Source organism: Microtus oregoni, unplaced genomic scaffold (genome assembly GCF_018167655.1).
Source record: "Microtus oregoni isolate MIOR12 unplaced genomic scaffold, Mior012 000055F_ref0000237, whole genome shotgun sequence".
Classification (NCBI taxonomy): domain Eukaryota; kingdom Metazoa; phylum Chordata; class Mammalia; order Rodentia; family Cricetidae; genus Microtus; species Microtus oregoni.
Genome location: NW_024543831.1, coordinates 13,031,524 through 13,051,782, shown reverse-complemented (window position 1 = coordinate 13,051,782; position 20,259 = coordinate 13,031,524). Strand labels below are relative to the sequence as shown.

Sequence of the window (20,259 nt, the reverse complement as noted above, 5' to 3'; positions counted from 1 at the left end):
TTTCGCTGTGCTTGGCAGATGAGGTCCTTTCCTCCTGACTCGGAAGCCTGCTGCTTGGGAACAGCGCTGGCCTCGGCAAACGCAAGGCCCTATTCATTTGACAAAACTGGTGAACAGTGCTAGTGTTCTGTAACGTGCAGTGTGTATTTCCCTGTTTGGACATGACTGTCTCTTTGTTCCTTTCTCTTCCCATTCTCATGTATATTACCTACCCTGAGATGGGGGATAGATTAGAAACGAAAACTGAAAATATACTTTAAATAGGGAGATATGTTTTGGTTTTTGGGGGTTTTTGTTTTGTTTTGTTTTGTTTTTTTATTGAGCTCTACATTTTTCTCTGCTCCCCTCCCTGCTTCTCCCCTCCCCTTCAACCCTGAGATATGTTCTCTTAATTGGGACTTTAATCCTACCAGTTAGCAATCAGCTGTTTAATACCAACTGGCTCTAGTTCCAGGTATGGTGCTGGGAACACTAGCATAGCCTTCGAAGACCTGCTCTTTTGGAGAGAAAGGCATGAGGCTTCCCTCCTTCACGTCCTAACTACTGTGTACTGAGAGGTTTGTGAAAGTGTCTTTTGAGAGGGATCTAGGTCACAAACACTACAGCTTTTACTAATAGAGCCACTGTAGGCTGTTCAGAAGGTGCACACTCATCCCGGGAGCTGTGTGTGGGATGATGGGAGGCAAAGAGATCGGTCAGGAAACCATGCCTTCCTATCTTGTTGGAGGAGCAACTTGTGGTCAAAGGCAACTCCTATTTAAATGTGTTGTTATTTAGGGCCCTGTGATGTTGGTGCTACCAGATCACAAGCAAACATTTATTGTGGTTTGCTTTTGATGTGTCTTTCATATTTCCATCACTATAATGATGTAATTACTATTTTAAGTTTTTCATTATGCAATCTTTTAAAATATTTTAGAGATACCTTATTTCTTGTGTACCTATACCAATCTTGTAAATTATAAGAATTTTATATCAATCATTTTTATTCATAGTGAATTAGTTTCCCTTCCTGTTGAGTTTTCATCATTTGCTTTGCAGACAGTGACATGATACAGGGCTTTCTTTATCTGTCCGTCTGAAGGCACACTTAGGTGGGGAGGTATTATAGCTGGAGTGTAGAGAGGCTGGAGAAGAAGAAAGGAAGGCTTGAGTTTGGTTTAGTCAAACATTGTCCAGAGGACCTTTTTAGCTATAGCAAGGCAAGATTTAGGATCGATCTTTTTTTCCCCCTTTCCATTTAGAAAGCTGGTATGCCGCAAAAATGTAGAGTATGTGGTGTTCTGTCTGCTGCTGAAAACTGAGCTTTAGTGTCTGGGTCCTGGAGACTTTACAGGAATGTATAGGATTAAACATTCAAAATAAAAGCAACTAAGATACTAAACTTTGAGGACATAGACCTAAATGATTGGAATTTGCCCCCTCCCACCCTTTGTGGGAGGAAATAAAGCCCAAAAACATGAAGCGCTTTGAGATAGAAGATAGCTTGACCTACTTGTGGGGACTGTGGAATGTTCCTGGTTTCATTTAGAGTGGCGGAGTTCCTGATTCTCTTTTGAAAATCCCCATAGCGCCCATGAGGTCCTGTGCTGCTGTTGGAGGAGAGAGGCCTGGAACTATTTTATATCCTATCACTTCGGCTGTCTCTTTCCATTTGGAATAAATGATCAGTTCTGTTGGTTTTCTGCCCTTCAATTCAGCAGCCATTTACTGTGCAGATGCTGTTTGTCTTATACCACATGAGATTCAGAAAGGATGTATTAAAACTCTGGCAACAATGTAATAGAGCTCAGAGAATACAGGAGGGAGTGATGGCTTTGCTTCCATGCAGAGGTGGAGAGCAGAGAGTAGGAAGGCGTCAGTGGAAAGTTTGAGCTGGGCTGAAGACAGAATACTTTTTTTTGCTAAGGCAAAGATATAAAAATAGGGGTTCTAGAATGGCTCTGTGGTTAAGAGTGTGTATTGCTCTTACAGAGGACCTGAGTTCAGGTTCCAGCACCACATCAGGTGACTCACAGCCACCTGTAATTTCTGCTCCAAGAGGGATCTGATGTCTCTGACCTCTGCAGACACTACACTCACGTACACACACCATATAATTAAAAATAAATATTAGAGGGGGGGAACCTCTTAAGAGAACAGAAAATATGGACCGGAACAGCTAATGCAGCAGTTAGGAACATTGCTGCTCTCAGAGAACCTAGGTTTGGTCTCCAACACACATGGCAGTTCACAGTCATCTGTAACTCCAGCTCTAAGGTACAATAACAGGAGTAATTCATGTTGAAGAGTAGCTGAGAAATAGCGATAGATAAGACAAAGAACCTTGACCAGCTTATAGAAAGTCTGAACTTTGCTGGGCGGTGGTGGCGCACGCCTGTAATCCCAGCACTTGGGAGGCAGAGACAGGCGGATCTCTGTGAGTTCGAGGCCAGCCTGGTCTACCAAGGGAGTTCCAGGATAGGCTCCAAAGCTACAGAGAAACCCTGTCTCGAAAAACGAAAAAAAAAAAAAAAAAAAAAAAAAAAGAAAGTCTGAACTTTATTCTGAAAGTAGCACCAAACTGCCCACTCAGCCCTCTTCCACCTCTCAAATAAGCACTAAAGAACTGTGTACACCTTGCCTTACTTCCCTAATCCTCAGATAATCTTTAGAGGAAAAAAAAACAGATACTTCTGGAACTCTCAGTGCTACTCATATTCTCAGTTATTGCTGGTTTTCCTTATTTGGAGATATGGGTAGAAAATGACAGCCCATAAAATCTTTCCTAGGACTTAGATAAAAATTGGGTGATATTTCCTATCTGCATCTATCTCTCTACTTACCTAGCCACTCATTCTTAGCCAGATTCTTGCTTAGACCCATATGTAAAAATAAGACATAGTCCCTGCCACTAGTGTACAACCCAGCAGGGATTTCAGACTGTGACCTGAGAGGAGGAGTATGTATGTATGTGTATGAGTTTATGTGTGTATGTATGTATGTATGTATATGCCTAGAGAAACATACACAAGCCACATCTGAGGATCAGTTATTTGGAGAGGAATGTAGTAGACTTAAACAGTCCCAGAGGCAGAGTGTTTAGAGATGGGTGAGGAAGGCCAGAGATGTAACTCAGCAGCAGAGTATCTTAGCATGTATGAGAGCCTGGGTTTGCGCTCCAACACTAGAGAGAGGAACAAATAACCCAAGATGGAAGAAGTGGGAAGCTTCTTTCAATTGTGTGGCCATACCACATCTTGTTTGCCCGTTCAGTAGGTGGTAGACGTTTGCGTTGTTTCCACTTTGGGGCCGTCAGGGATAATACAGCATAAGCACACATTCTGGTCTCTGTGTCGACATGTTTATTTCCAGTGGCTATCTCTGTAGGAGCGCACGTGCTGGCATGTGAAGACTCTGTTTTACTCTTTGAGAAACTCCCAGGCTGTTCTCCAGAGTAGCTATTCTCTCTTAGATGTCTACTAGCAATGTATGATCATCCAAATTTCTCCACATCCGACCATGGCTTACCTGTGAATTTTATTACTGTCGTTTTTATTATAACAATCCTAGTAGTTGTGAAGTATTAGGGATTTATTATATCATTACCTAATGAGTATTGATGTTAGACATTTTTCATGTGTGTATTGGCCATTTGTGTATCATCTTTGTATAAATGTGTGAATCCCTTGCCCATTTTTAAATATTCTTTAAAGAGTTTTTTATATATTCTAGATGCAGGTTTCTTCCCAGATATGTAGTTTGGACACATGTTCCCCTACTCTGTGTATTTTTCTCCTCCCTCCCTTCTTCCTTCTGATCTCCTTCTGATCTCTCTCTCTTTCTTCTGCCCTTTCTCCCTCCTCTTCCTCGGGTGTCTATCCAAGGTTTTGCTATGTAACAATCTATCCTCAGCCTCCAGAGTACCAGGTTTACAGGCGTGTGTCACCATGCTTGGCATTTTCTTTTTACTTTCTCGAAAATGTACTTTGAAGCATATAAGTTTTTTTTTTAATTTTCTCTTTTACCACACTGTTTTTGTTATCTTGTTTTATATTAGGTGTTAGAACTAACCATTTCCCAAGAACACAACCACTTATTTCTATTGTCAAATTTGTCATATTTCTGGAATAAGGATATAGCTCAGGGTTAGAGCATGCTTGAGACCCCACGTTTGATTCCCAGCAAAGAATAATATAGAGTTTTATAGTTTTAACTCTTACATTTAGATCTTTTTATACATTTTAGTTTAGCTTTGTTTATAGTGTGAAACAGGGGTCCAACTTTAATTTTTGGTTTTGGTTTTTTGCATATGTGTATTCACTTGTCACAACCCTGTTTGTATTTTCCTCCATTGAATTGTTTGGACAACCTTTGTCAGTATTAATTGACCCGTTAATATAAAGGTTTCTTTCTGGCCCCTCTAGCCAATTCCATTCTTCTATATCTTTGCTCTTATACTAGGTACTACACTGTCTTGATTACTATAATTTTGTAATGAGCTAAGACTATTTTTGACTACTCTTAAGTCACTTACGTTTTCATCTGAATTTTGGGGTCCCCACATCAGTTCTGCAAGAAATCCAACTGAGATTTTCGTAGGGATTGCATTCAATCTGTAGGTCAATTTGGGAAGTATTTCCATCTTAGAAATATTAAAGTCTCTGATCCATGAGCTTAAATAGGCTGCATAAAATTAGTCATTTTAATAATGTGACTGATTTTTAATAACATAACTAATTTCCATTTATGCTGGTACTTTTTAATTTCTTTCAGTGCTGTTTTATAGTTTTCAGCATACATCTCTTGCTTAATTAAATTTCTCCCTTAATACTTTAGTCTCTTTGTTGCAAATAGGGTTATTTTCTTAATATCAATTTTAGAGTAGTCATTGCAATTGATTTTTGTACAGTAATCTTGTATCTTGTAGTCTCACTAAACTGATGTATTCTTTTCTTTTCTTTGTTTACAGCAAGTTCTCATGTAGTTCACACTGGCCTCAAACTTCCTGGGTAGCTAAGGATGGCTTTGACTTCTTGTGCCCCCTGACTTCATGTCTCGAGTACTGAAATTACAAGTATATCCCACGACATTCAGTTCTGTGACATGCTAGGAATTGAACCGAAGGCACCTTGCATGCTAGGCAAGCACTCTACCATCTGAGCCCTGGCATGTTACTTCTGGTAGATTCTCATGTGATTCCTTGGGCTTCTCAAAATACAAGATTATATCATCTATACATAGAATAGTTTTATTTCTTCCCAATAAGGATGCTTTTATTTGTTACTGTTTCCAGATTTCCATGGCTGATGCTCAAGTAGAAGACAGAATAAAGATGGTGATGATAGAGCCTTGTATTCCTGACGTTAGGAGGGGAGCATCTAGTCTCTTATCATCAAGTATGATGTTAGCTCTTGGTTTGAAAGAAGCTGTCAGGCTTCCCTTCTGTCCCAAATTTGTTGGATGTTGTCATGGAAAGGCATTAGATTTTACCAGATACATTTTCTACAAATTTGAGAAGATCATGTGAGATTGTTTTTTCTTTTGTATTTTGTTAGCATAATATACAGATTAATTTTCAGACGTTAAAATCCAACCTTGCATTCTTGAATAAACTCAAAATTCTATGGCATTATAATGTTTATAATGTTTAAAGTGTTGCCAGGTTCTATTGCTAATGCCTTACTTTTTTCACTTTATTCATAAGTAATAGTAATCTTTAGTTTTCTTGGATGTCTTTGATTTGGTTGTGTAGGTAACATTGCTTCTACAAAATTCAAGGTAGAAAGTGTTCCCTCTTCCCTGCTACTTTTTGGAAGAGATTGGTAGTAATACTTTGGTTTAATTAATATTAAGCATTTGGTAGAATTCATTAGTGAATCCATTTAGCCCTGAGTTTTTCTTCACGAGAATTTAATTAGTTATTTAGCTAGCTAGCTAGTTAGTTAGTTGTATGCTAATAACGGTCATAAGTAAGGGCTTGTACATTTCGGGCAAGCACTACACTAAGCCAAATACCAGCTGGAAAGTCTTAAAAACCTTTGCTCCCGCCGGGCGGTGGTGGCGCACGCCTTTAATCCCAGCACTCGGGAGTCAGAGGCAGGCGGATCTCTGTGAGTTCGAGGCCAGCCTGGTCTACAAGAGCTAGTTCCAGGACAGGAACCAAAAAGCTACAGAGAAACCCTGTCTCGAAAAAAAAAAAAAAAAAAAAGAAAGAAAAACCTTTGCTCCCTAGAGCTATATAGTCTTTGCTTATTCTTCACTGCCCTTCTTCCTTTTCCTCCCTTTCCCCTCTTTCTCTACCTCCCTATCTGAATCCCCACTCTCTTGTACATTCTCTCTGTATATTTTTGTTTGTGTTTAATGCAACTCCCTTCCTTATAAAAATACTGCTGTGTGCTGTTAGTGGAGAAAGGAGATCCTTCGGTTTGCTGTATATACGTGGTAGTTCGTAGTATATTTAAATTCCTAGGTATTCTTGATCAAGGTACTATATGTAAGACATAGAATATAATTGTAATCACAGTTTATATCGAGTCTTGTCCTTGGTATTTCTTCAAGCATATGGTTTTAACAAAACAAACCACCACTTATTAGCATCTCAGAAGCATCTGTATTTGTGACTTTCCTCATCACTATGACAAAAGCAGATCATGGAGGGAGGGTTTGTTCTGGCTCACAACTTAAGGGACAGTCTGTCATGGGGTGGGGGTCATGGCAGTAGAAATCCGAGGCAGCTTTGCATCTGAAGTCAGGAAGCAGAGAGATGAATGCTGGTGTTTAGCTCACTCTTGTTTTATTCAGTTCAGAACCACAGCCCAAAGTCTGGTGCTGCCCACATTTGGAGTGGCTCCTCCCACTCCAATTAGCCTAATACAGAAATCTACAGACATATTCAGAGGTCTCTTAGGTGATTCTAGATCAGACGGGGTGGATAGTATTAGCTTCACACAATTCGTTTACCTGTACTCTCTATGATTATAAGTAGCAAAATGTCTTGATTTCCTAAGACTACTGTAATAGCGTGCCCTAAATGGGTTGCTTAATACAACAGAAAGTAATTATTTGAAAGTTGTGGAATCTAGTTACTCAAACTGAAACTTCTTTCCACAGAACCACGCTTCTTCTGAGACACTAGGTAGAATCTGTTCTTGCTTCTGCCTAATGTTTAATGATGGCCATCCATCTTTGGCATTCCTGGTTTATAGTTAAATCATTTTTGTCTCTGCCCCTGTAACCACATAGTATCCCCCTTATTTGTCTTCATGTTGTATTTTCTTTTTATTAGAATACCAGCCATATTTGATTAGGGTCTTCCTTAACCTCAACCATTGGAAATGGAAAGACCATTTCCAAATGAGGACCTATTCATAGATACCAAGGGTTAGGACTGCAACATAATGCAACCCATAACCAGGCATTGTGCTCTCCCTCTTTCTCTTGAGTAAAGGCCTCATTTTTTGAGTAACATGACTAATTTCTGTAACTTTTGTAGAAATTTCATGATACATTTCTGTTTTTATAAAAATAGTGTCTTCTTTCCATTATGTAAGAAACAAAGTATTATTGAACCCTCGTGTGCTTTGCCCTCTAAACATAAACATTGGATACATTATATGTACATATATGTAATGGCAGGTGTTACATACAACGTAAAACCAGAATATTCTCACAAGAAACAGAACAATATTTTGTCAGGCTCTGTACAGTGGTCCCAATTGCTAGTTTCAATTCAGTAATGCTCCCAAGTATTTCCTTTGATCCACAAATGCTATCATCTCTACTGTCACAATTCAGATGTTTCTAGGGTCTGTCCTTTCTTGGTGCTGTGGCACCGTGAGTGTTAGCATCACTGGGGACAGGACTGGAAAATCTGGATTCCTTTTTGAAAACAAAGCCCACCACCTAAACTAGTGTCATGTTCCTCTGGCAGAGAAATGCTGAGACAGAATTCATATTTGTTGCTCCAGTCAAGCTTTGGAATCTTATTCATTCAGTGTTCATTCCTTGGCTGTGCGTTTTCAGGGAAAGCATAAGATTCCCCATGCCTACTTCACTCATTTCTACTTGCTTCAGTTATGAAATGAGATTGAAATTTTTGATTAATTCTCTTTTCTTCTTTCTTTAAAAATAATGCAGGGCAGTCTAGAGCAGCTATGATACCTCCCAAGCATCCACGGCATCCCAAGGGAGTTTCGGATGATGCCATTGCCTTTGGAGAGAAGACAGACCAAGAAGTATTGAATGCTTCCCAACCCACGCCACCCCCACTGCCAAAGAAAATGATTCGAGCCAATACAGAGCCGATCTCCAAAGACCTTCAGAAGACCATGGAAAGTAGCCTTTGTGTCATGGCTAATCCCACCTACGATATTGACCCCAACTGGGATGCCAGCAGTGCTGGGTCGTCTATTAGCTGTGAACTCAAAGGACTGGACATTGAGTCTTACGATTCCTTGGAGAGACCTTTGCACAAAGAGAGACCTGTTCCTTCAGCAGCAAACAGTATCTCCAGCTTAGCCACTCTCAGTATTAAGGACAGATTTTCCAACAGTATGGAGTCCCTCTCCAGCCGACGTGGTCTCTCCTGTAGACAGGGTCGAAGCATCCAGAAGCCACAGAGACAAGCACTTTATCGAGGACTTGAAAATCGGGAGGAAGTGGTGGGTAAAATCCGAAGCCTTCATACAGATGCCTTGAAGAAATTGGCTGTTAAATGCGAAGACCTCTTCATGGCTGGGCAGAAAGACCAACTCCGCTTTGGAGTGGACAGCTGGTCAGATTTCAGGCTAACCAGCGACAAACCGTGCTGCGAAGCTGGAGATGCGGTCTACTACACTGCCTCATATGCAAAAGATCCACTCAATAACTATGCCGTCAAGGTAAGAAAATATCAAAAGTCTCACCTTAAACTTCTTTTCTTCTTTTTCGAGACAGGGTATCTCTGTGTAGCTCAGTGCTGTCCTGGAACGCTGTAGACCAGGCTGGCCTCAAGCTCACAGAGATCCCCTGCCTCTGCATCCCAAGCACTGGAATTAAAGCTGTGCACCACCACCGCCCAGTTTTTTTTTTTTTTCAAACATTCTTTTGTTGTTGGTTTGGTTTTTTTTTGTTTTTGTTTTTTTTTTTTTTTTTATGAGATAGGGTCTTACTGTGTAGCTTTGGCTGGCCTTGAACTATATAGACCAGGCTGGCCTCAAACTCATAGAGATCTCCTGGCTCTTTCTTTGTGAGTGCTGGCACTAAAGGTGTGCACCTGCATGCCTAGCCTTACCTTACTCTTAGCCAGCACCTTGTTACTGAGTTGGCTCCGTTCTTTCTTCCCACTTTCTTTCCTCCAGTTCCTTCATTGTGTGAAAGTAAATGAGCTTCCTATACTAGCAGATATACTCTAATAAGTAGGTTTATTATGAAAAGGAAATATAGACATTAAAGAGAATAGGAGAAGCAAACATTCTGCCGGAATCTGGAAGTACTGTGACCAGATACCTGATAAGAAGCTTCAGGGATGGATGATTGATTTTGGCCACAGTAGGAGGGGCTGCAGTCGATCGTGGCGGGGAAGGCATAGCAGATACGGGGGTGGGCTGGTCACATTGTTCCTCCATCAGGAAGCGGAGAGAAGGAAATGCTGATTCTCAGTTAACTTTCCCCCTTCAGTCTGGGGCCCTAGCCCATAGGACTGTGCTGCCCACATCAGGGTGGGTCTTTCCTATTCTTTCCAACCTTTCTGCAAACACCCTCATAAAAACCACCTCATAGTCACACCCAGAGGTGTATTTCCACGATACTCATAAAGCCCTTCACATTGAGAATGAACATGAACTATCACAGACCTCAGACTTCTCTGAGCCTTGGCAGTTTGCAGTGGTCACCTGTAAAAACGAGACTGCTGTGCCTTCCAGTCCATGCTTCCGTGTCTCTACCATGTAGGAGATCCTTGTCTGCCCCTCCTCCATGACATCTCTGCTCCCTGGGGAACACTTCCAATGACAAAGGTAACTAATACTTACTCATAAGGTCAGGATCTTTTTCTCCAGTTGACACACGAGGAAGGTTTTGCTCAGTGAGGTAACTGACTTGCTTGAGGTCACTTAGCTACAAGTAGAGCTAGAATTTCAGCATCTATCAGGCCAGCAAAATGACTTGTTGAACAAAGGCACTTGCCAACAGGCCTGATGACTGAGTTCGATGAGTTCAATCCCTGGGGCGCAGCTAGTGGAAGGAGAATATGGACTCGTGCACTTGACACCCCCCCCCCCAATAAATGTAATTTTTAAAAGCCTCAGGTATTTCTGATTTAAAATGCATGTCCACGGTTCCAAACAGCGCACTATTTTGAGAGACACAGACCACTTGACATGAAGGATTCCTGTCTGGTTATACTCACTGTAATAGTCAAACACAAATATCATGAGTGTAACAAGTGTTGTGTGGACTAAGATCTCTAAGGATTTGCCTTCTGATCCTGACTTCACCATTTTGTAGCTTTGTCTGTAATAACACCTATGTCTGGGGCTATCATGTGGCTAAGTGAACTATCTTTGACAGCTTCCCTACTTTAAAAGAGATAAATATCTTTGGGTCTCAAAGATGTTTTTTCCTCTTCTCTCAGATGTTTAAAATGATATACCATGTACCTTCTGGGACTAAGGTGACGATTAAGTAAGATAATCCAAGTGAAAGCATTTAAAAGCACAAAGCTCAGTATAATGTTCTCCATTCCCATAGCCTCCTTTTACTGATTCTATCCACTGGTTCAAAACCAATTAACATATCTAATGACTTTTACACGTTAATTTGGCTTAGAAGGACCAGATGGTGTCTTAGTAAATTAATGGATAAGATAAACAATTGCCTTACCTGCCTATCAAGACCTATATGTTGGACCAGCTCTTTAGCTGGTGGCGTCTCTGCAATTGCAACACCTCCACTGCTGACTGTCTTTGCCCTCTGCTGCAGCCCACACTTTTAAAATTAAGCCAAGGGACAAACTGCAGAGAGAAGATATGGACTCAAGTTAATATATTACTATTGAGTATAAAAAGGCATTTTGAGATTCTGTGTAGCTCTTAAGAGCTATTACATCAATTGGGGTTATAGTACCTTATCTATCTTGGGTCTTTATTGCTACAGATCACCAATGCAGAATGACCACCTATTTCAGAAAGGAGCATAAAAGAATCTGTTCTTTCAAAACAATTGAGAAGTGGGGCTTGACTAACTTTATGTATTATTGCCATGCAATCTTGTCTCTTTCCTAAATCAATGGTGTAGTATTGATTTCTTTGCTTGTAATAATACAAAAGCAATCTCAAAAGAACAGGTGGCGAGTGATTATATACTGGGAGTTGTTGGCAGGTTTGGAACAGGGTGCTTTATACTAAATGCTGAATATAAATGTCTTTTTGAAGGCTTTCTGGGCATTTCCAGAAGTATCTAATTGATTATACAACCTTAAAGGAATAAATTCTAAGAAATCTGAGAACCCTGCATTTGTAGAGATGAGTTAAAGAAAACAACAGTTGGCCCAAACAATTCTTTTTAGTGTTTGTCTCCTTAACATATCCGTTTACCATGTTGGTGGAATTTAGAATAGCCTAATAGATAGGACTTGTCTCTTAAAATATTGCAAAAGGAAGACAATTTGAAAGGTAAAGGACCATACCTACATATAGTAGTAGTAGTGGTAAACTATTAAAATATCTACTTTGTGTCAGCTTTTTCAGGCTGCCATAACAAAGTATCATAGATTGTGTGGCTTAATAATAGGATTTGTGTGTATGTGCGTGTGTTGTTGGGAACTGAACTTAGGGTCTTGTGTGTGCTAGGCAAGCACCCTACTACCAAGCTAAATCCCTAGCCCAACAATAGAAATTGATTTTCTCATGTTTCTGGAAGCTGAACAGTCCAAAGTCAGAGTTGTAACTTGGTTATTTTTTGATAAGGGCTGTCCCTTCTGGGTCCTCCCGCCATGATGAGAGTCACTAAGAGAGAACAGACGTTCTGGCCTTTTCTTAGAAGAACACTGTTGTAGCCAGGTCCCAACCATATAACATATCTAACTTAATCAAATATGGTCTCATTGTAAAGCTTCAGCCTGTAAATGTGAAGACGACACAACTTAGTTCCTAGGAGTCCATCCTCCTCCCCTCACTTCAACTCATCTTTGTCGCAGGCAGATGCATCGCAGTCTCCTTAAGGGACTGACTCCCAAGAATCAACTCTAAAGTCCTCATTTAAAGTCTCATCTGCATGTTATCTAAATGAGATATGGATGAGATTTAAGGTGAAATTCATCTTAATGCAACACTGTTGTCTGTGAACCTGGTAAAACCAGACAGCTTACTCGCTTTCCCAGTATAGTTGCGTACAGGCATAGGATAGACATTCCATCCTGAAATACAGGAAATCAGAGGCAGAAAGGAGGAAAGATGGGTACAAAAGTCCAATTTAGCTAGTCTTAAATGCCCTTAACTCATATTTCTCTAAAAGATGCCCTCATTTGATCCTCTGTCACTCATATGGCTCCACAGAAGGCTCTCCCACCCTCAGGCACTATTCGTTGTCCCCCTAGCTCTCCAAATCTAGGGAAGAGGGTCATCATTGGACATTCAGAAGGAAACAGCCCTACCCACTGGACCCTTCATAAGAAGAACAACATTGATACCTTTTTCTGAAAGTTTTTTTAAAGCCTTCATATGTATAAGTGGTATGTGCGTGTGCTTACGTGAGTTTATGCGCATTCCATGTGTGTGAGCGCCTGTAGACGCCAGCAGAAGGCATTGGGTTCCCTGGAACTGGAGAGGTACGGATGGTTGTGAGCTGGTTAATATGAGTGCTGGGAACCAGAGCCAAGTCCCCTTTAAGAACAGTAAGCACTCTTAATCTCTGAGCCCTCTCTCCAGCAGTAGTCTGAACCTCTCTATCACCCCATGGCCTTCTTCCTTTTCGTTGAACATAATGTACACAGACAGCCGAAGAGCTCTGTGGCCCAGGCCTGTAGAACTCGAGCTGTCTGGTAGTCTTTTTGTGCCATTCTTCTTTCTCCATCCCCTCTGGACAAACACTGCACCCAAACTGGCAGTCTCTGCTAATGTACTATCATGTCCCTCTTCCTGATTTCTGCTGAGAAGTCTGGACCCATGACCTCTTTTTCTAATAACTGTTTAGCCCACACCCTTAGTGTCCTGTAAAGAACAAGCTTTCAAACCTGGTGTGGTGGTACACACCCCTAATCCTAGCACACAGGTGGCAGAGGTAGGAGAATCAATTCAGGCCATCCTCAGCTATGTAGAGTCTGAGGCCATCCTAAGTACATGAGATTTGTCTCAAAACAAAACAAAACAAAAGATTAAGCACTCATGCCTTTTACATGAGTAGACCAAACAGTCTTCATCTTCTTTCCCCTTTCCTGTTGTCCTTTAAGCAGTCAGGAGAAACAGAGGTACTCCTTCAGTGCCTGGCTTGACCGTCTCAACTAAAATCCAGCTTTATCTCTCGTGTTCTTTCCTCAGCACTAGCAGACAGTGCAGTCCGATTCTCTGCCACTGTGTGACATGTGTCACCTTCCCAGTAGTTTCTAAGATGGAGTTCATTTCATCAGAGACCTCACTGCCATCTCCATTAGCATCTATCTCTGCTGTAGCTGTCAGTCCAGACTTACCCAGGCTTTTTCTAACATCATTTCTAAATGCTCTCAGCATCTGCCTAGTCCTAAGGCCGCTTCTAAAACATTCATAGCTGTTGTTGGGGTGGCACCCCCACAGTTTTTGTTTACGTAAGCTTATAGAAAAGCTGTCATAGTCTCTATAGCCTAAGAGAAATTTATTTTCCAAATTCTGGAGTCTGGAAAAACCTAAGGGCCAGGTTGTGGCTGACTTGGCTCCTGGCGAAGGCTTTCACTGGCTCTGTAAGCAGCCACCTTTTCCGTGTATCCTGACATCACAGAGAAAGCAGGGGAGCCTTCAGGGGTCTCTTTACTGCAAGTACATTAATGACATCGTATTAGGCCTCTACTCATAACTTGTTTAAACTTAATTACCTTCTTATTGCCCTTATCTCCACCTGCAGTTGTATTGGTGATTAGGGCTTCAACACAGGAATTTTGGGAGACAGCTCAATCCATAGCAGGTGTCAGTGTTGGCCTTTGTTGTAAAACAAGTGGTTTTAACTTGGGACTTTTACTGAATTTGAAGGTTTTCCTATCTCATTTCTTCTAATTTGTCTTCATCTTGAATAGCTTTAATTTGTTCTTAAACTAAAAGGCAGTGTAATATAGAATAGATTTTGGAGTCAACTGGGCCCACATTCTAAAATGTATCGCTATTGTTAAACAGGTCAAGAATTCTTTTGGTTTTTATATCTGTGGAAGCTGGCTGCCATGCCTGCTCATAAAATTGTTATAATGCACATGGTTATGTAGCAAGACTGCTTTTATAAACTGTAGAGTGCATTTAAATACAATGAGACAATTCATTGTTGTTAATACTGGGAAAATAGTCCACATTCTCTAGGTTACTCATTATTATTCTTTAATATTGGACATTCTCCTAAGCATATTTAGATAGGGTCTATACTTAGATATTTTCTTTCTCATTACTTCAAAGATATAGGAATCTTTTTTTCCTCTTAAGATTGTAGAAGAATGCTACAAAATGAAGCAACCTCAAAAATTTCAGTGATGCCAAAATTAGAAACAAATTAAGCTCCTGATATTAAGAAATAGTTTAATAAATTACAGCACATTGTCCCAATTAAATGTTTGTAACCATTAAAAGTGGTGACTATAAAGACTATAGAAGATGAAAAATGTTTATTGCAAAGAGCCATAGAATATCAAATAGTATGAGCACAACTTTGTTTACAATGACCTATAGAATAGCAGTATGCGTTAGATCCTATGTGAGAGTGATGATCATTATAGGTGACTGGGTTTTGTTAAAAGATTATATCTTGATCTATTCAGTGGCAGGACAGACTAGAGCATTTGAGGTTGTAGATCATCACACTGGGTTTCCTAAAGGCACAGGTACCCTTAGGTGTCCTTGCTTTCTCTTCTCTGTAGTCCTGTCCTCAAACATAAATCATAAGTAGCTCCTACCTCGTGTTCCTTAACTTTCACACATACCGGGTTTTTTGTCTGCATTCCCTTTTCCTGGAGACAGTATGACTCGGTGAGGAATTTCAGCCTTCTGATCTACAGGTGACCTGTTCCATAACTACCTGAGGGGTCCTCACTAACAACCATTTCCTTGGTCCTATTCCTTACCTACAGAACTGGAATTGCCAGCAGTAAGAGCTGCTCTCTCCCCGGCCTCCTTTCCTTCTCTTTCCGCAGCTCTAACCATTTTCAGCCTTTAATCCCAGCACTCAGGAGGCAGAAAAAGGTAGATCTGTGAGTTTGAGGCCACCCTTGTCTACAGAGCAAATTCCAGGACAGACTCCAAAGCTACAGAGAAACTCTGTCCTGAAAAACAAACAAACAAAAAAAGTTGGGGTTTTTAGGGGGGCTAGAGAGATGGCTCAAAGGTTAAGAGCACTGACTGCTTGTCCAGAGGTCCAGAGTTCAATCCCCAGCAACCACATGGTGGCTCACAACCATCTACAATGAGATCTGGTGCCCTATTCTGGCCTGCAGGCATACGTGCAGGCAAAACACCATATATGTAATAAGTAAATAAATCTTTTAAAAAAAAAAAAGAAAGAAACTGTAGGACTTGATATGTTTGTGGTATTATCATGCTAAGGTGCACAAACAAGCAATGATTCTGTTACACAGCATAGAAACACCCATGAGTCTCTTACCCACCATTGCTTCTGACATCTACTGCAAGTACTATGACTTTTTAATTCTTTTTTTTTTTTTTTTTTTTTTTTTTTTTGCGCAGGGGCCATGCTAATCTTCTCTGTATCATTCCAATTTTAGTATATGTGCTGCCGAAGCGAGCATGACTTTTTAATTCTTATATGCTTAGAACCTGGTACAATATATAATAGTGGACATTTGATAAAATAGTTCATGACCTTTCAAAAAACAGCATTGAACATTGTGATATTCTGTAGATTTACAGCAATACATATGCAGCAGACAAAAGCCTTGCCCTCCCAGAGCTTATAATACAGTGGGGAAGAAAAAACATAAATAACACTTAAATAAGACAGATTATAATGAAGGTTCAAACAAAGGGGTTGATTCAAAATGAATGGTTTTAGAAGAAAATCATACTGGGAGAGACCCAAAAGGCTCAAAGCAGGGAGGTCACGATTGTGTTTTCGCAACAGTCCAGGTAACTGTGAGTCCGTTGCTGCAGTAGGACAGAGAAAAAGAAGAGACATGGTTAAGAGTTGGCAAAGGGTGCCCATGTATAGTTAGTGCTACATGTAAGATGGAGGCAGCAGTCATAAATTTCTAGGCATGACAACCCCAAAAGGATGGCGGTGCCACTAAATGAAATATGAATCAAAGCTGAGGTGTCAGTGAAGCATGCAAATGACGGCCAGCTAAACACAGGAGCTCTCAGAAGTGTGAGGCCTAGGAAGATGGTTTGCTCATCCCCCAGAATCTTTAGTCAGACTAGCTGGGGCATAGGAGACTGTTGGGGAAGAGAGCGATGTAAGGAAAGGCAGACACACAGAAGTGGCTGAAAACACCAGCCATTGGAGCAGTAGTCACTCACAGGCCGAGAGCTCAGGCATTTCAAGACAAGTGTTCACAGTCTTGGGTGAGCCTCAAGAAAATGCAGTGACCGTGTAGGTGAGGGAGAGATGCCCCCGCTTTCTCCTTGCCCCTCGCTTCCTGTGGCATTCAGGAGAGCTGGCACTGCAACTCACCAGCTGACCCTGCTGGTGAGGGCACAGGTGAACTTGGTGCCTGTTCACCTTGGTACCCAAGGTCCTGAGAGTGGGAGAGCTGGCCCTACACTCCTTGTTTTCTCTCCCACCTCGCTCCTTGCCACCTGCGACAGATGAGAGTTGACCCTGCCCCTCACCAGATACAGAACCAGGGAGAGTGGGCCCTGCACCTCGCCTGGGCAGCACAGTAGTGCTGACTCCATTGATGGAGGCATAGGGAAGCTGGCAATGAGAACATAAGTGTGAGAGGCTGAGCCATGCCCCTCACCAACCATATATGGTGCTGTGAGCAAGAGAGAGAAGCACATCCCCATGCCCCTTGATGCCTGTGATAGGTGAGAGAATGATCCCTGAGGTCACTAGAGCAAAAGAGCTGGCCCTGACTCTCAAGCTAAGCAAGTGGCCCCTACACCCCAACCAGGCAACACCAGTAGAGCTGGCCCTCGGGGTGTAGGTGTGGGCAAGCTGACCCCAAGGATATGAGAGCAGGAAAATTGGCCCCACCCCTTGCTGCTTACTAAATAGGGTGAGCTGGCCGGGACAGTACTGGAGAGCTCATTGAGGATGAGGGAGAGCTGGAGGACTGACCAGCAGCCACCCAGCTCAGAACTAGAGCTATGAGTTGACCCGTCCCATCATGCACCTTGTCTGTGATTTGCTGGAACACATGAAAGGGCTGGTCCTGCAGACACAAAGTTATAGGATCTCCATGACACAGGACAACAGGCTATCCAAGAGGAACCCCTGGTGAAGGCCACGTGTTGATGATGTAGCAAAAACCAGAGACTTCAAACCAGACTGAGTCAATGCATTTGAACACTTGCAAGTAACAATATGTGGACTAAAGGACTGTGTGACTCACTGTGCCACACTTGAGCTTCCACAATGAAATTCTTACTTCTTTCCAATTTTATCTTGTTTTATCCTGGGGGAGGAGAGGGTGCAAGGGTAGAGAGGGCAGATGGGAAGGGACTAGGAGATGAGTGGGATCGAGATGCATGACGTGAAATCCACAAAGAATCAATAAAAAGTTCAACTGTAAAAAAGAAAAGAAAATGAGTAACCCAGCAAGCTAGCAGGGTCAGAAATGGGGAGGTGGTGAGTGTAAGTCAGCTTTTACCTAAGCGTCTTAGTAAAGGAAAAGCAAAATCAATTCCCACACAATCAGTTGCCTTCAGCTCCCATTTCTTCCTCATCTATGTTTTCTCTTATTCTCTCATCTTGACAGATACCACCCAGCAGGCCAGACTGTCTGGGTGAGCTACACATTGGCTGGACTCCAGCCCCTCACTTCCCTGGTCTCTAAATAAAAGTAAATATAAAATTAAGCTTGAACTAAAACCTCCCTGATATCCAAGTAAAAAAATCTCCATTGCCTTCTTTGTCTTTCAAAGGCTCACAATAGCCACTAACCACATATCCTGGTAGACTAAAGTCAATTTTCAAGGGCCTTTATCATCTTTACTAAAAGAGACCAAGGCCAGAGAGGGTAGTCAGTTTCATGGTGGACTGAGTCCTGACTCCGAAGCAGACCTTCCCCATTATACTTGAGTCCATAAGCTAGCTCTCCATGTAATGCCTTTTGCCTAGAAGAGATGGAGTAGAATCTAACCTGGTAGATTATTGCTTGGTCTCACTGAGATTTTTTTTCTCATTTATCTCATGAGATAATCTTTTTTTTTATCTCATTTATCTTTTATTTATCTCATGAGATAATGAGAACAAATGCTGCTATGAAAGACTGTTAAATTTGGATGAAGTTACCTTAAAGAAGATGCTCAGTTTTTTTACATCTATGAAAATGCAACTGACTCTCTAAATGTTTCCCACTGCAATCCAAAGACAATGGGTGTCTTCTCTTTAATAGTGCAAGCCTTTGTTCTCAAGGCTAGGCAGTACAAAGCTCGGTAGACTTGGGGACTTTCCTGTTTCCCCAGCAGGCTTAGTTGCTCTTCCTCCTACACCACAGCCTTGTTAAAAGCTTGTAATAAAGTTGAGGTGAATTGTGGAGACCCGTGCTTTTTATTGCACTTTTTACTCAAATCCCAATTTGTCTTATTTGGGTAGATGCTGAGAAAGCAAGACACTAAATGAAAACGCATTAAGGGGAATAGCTGTTATCGGTAGGAATTTACAACAAGTTCATACTATCTACACGGGCAGTTAATTACTAGCTTAGTAGTAAGGAAAAACCTAGATGGAAATCCATCCACACTTTTATAATTCAGCACAAATATGCCCAACACTGAAGCATTACAGGAAACGGGTGATCGGTGGCCAGCTACACATACACAGCCATCCTAGGTCAGTATCCGCTTCATTTCATGGCTCGGCATGTGGAAGTGTCAGAGAGCCAGCTGGGAACTTGCTTAGAGAGAAGAGGTTTGGGCTCCTATGAACTTGGAGCCAAAATAAGTTGCCTAATATAAGAAAAGTCAGAGCTTTGATATTAATGAGGTGAGAGAGCGTAGTGGGGATTGCAAGTTGGGGTTCACATTGGTTGAGTTCCTAATCTGGGTCCTAAACTCTAAGTCACAAATCAGACGGTCAAGCCTTACAACAGTTACCTTCTCAAATATCTCCTCTCGGTTCCAAATGAGTTCCTTGGCCATGTAAACATTTTTGTAGTAATTTAAGAGTAAAATACCTGGCCAACGTGGTAAGTCTCATAGCAGATTTTACAGTGTGGAGTCCTTGTTCTTTGTACCCAGACAGGATTTCATATATTAAACATTTCATCTATTTTGAATGTTGTTGTAACAGCATAGCCTTCAGGGGTCATGGCAGGGGGGGGGGGTGTCTTACCTCTGAAGCTGGAAGTAAAGGGTACTCCTCAGCAGGTTGAGGAATTAATGTCAAGCAGTAACTGACCTATATACTACAGTATCCAATACTGGGTGTCAGTCTAGAACTTGTTTCCCTTCTGCAGTTGTGCTTTTGTGTGCTGCAGCAGCGTAGCACGGAATAATGTGTGTGATCGTCAGTGTTTCTCATTTCTGTCCCTCTACAATTTATCCCCTACAATATCCATCTCACTTAAGGCTCACTGAGGCCCTGGAAAGCGCGTGGCGTGAGAAGGAAATGAGATTCCCTGCTGATAAAGTGGAAGTAGGCTGAAGGCTCACTGGGCCCATAATGGAAAAATAAAAGCTAATGTAAGCTATTTTGGGAAGAGTCCTGCATTTTGTAATTATTACTTTCTTTGGGAAAGAGAATAGAAAATTGAGTAGAATGATGAAGGAGCCTTGTCGCTTTGTGTAGTTTTGTTCAGCACAAAGCCAGTGAGCCTCTGGGGCAGACTCACTCAGCAGACAGCGCTCTTTGATCAGCTGTACTCAGCTGTGTAGTCTGGCCATTCAAGAGCGTTGATTACTTGGGTTTGTCTGCTATTGCCCCTTCCCCATTCCTTTGCCAGCTTCCATCTGT

At 41.6% G+C, this 20,259-nt stretch overlaps 1 protein-coding gene and 1 non-coding gene across 4 annotated transcripts in view; one reads left to right on the top strand and one right to left on the bottom strand.

Moving 5' to 3' along the window:
- Positions 1-20,259, top strand: part of Peak1 (pseudopodium enriched atypical kinase 1) — a 210,502-nt gene that overhangs the window by 177,197 nt on the left and 13,046 nt on the right. For all 3 annotated transcript variants that reach the window (XM_041638336.1, XM_041638337.1, XM_041638338.1), the window contains one exon: positions 8,119-8,861. In XM_041638336.1, coding sequence (XP_041494270.1) covers positions 8,119-8,861 — 743 coding nt within the window. The remainder of the gene's footprint in view (positions 1-8,118; positions 8,862-20,259) is intronic.
- Positions 15,830-15,931, bottom strand: LOC121438413. Its single transcript, XR_005973093.1, has one exon. It is a non-coding gene; the product is annotated as a U6 spliceosomal RNA (small nuclear RNA).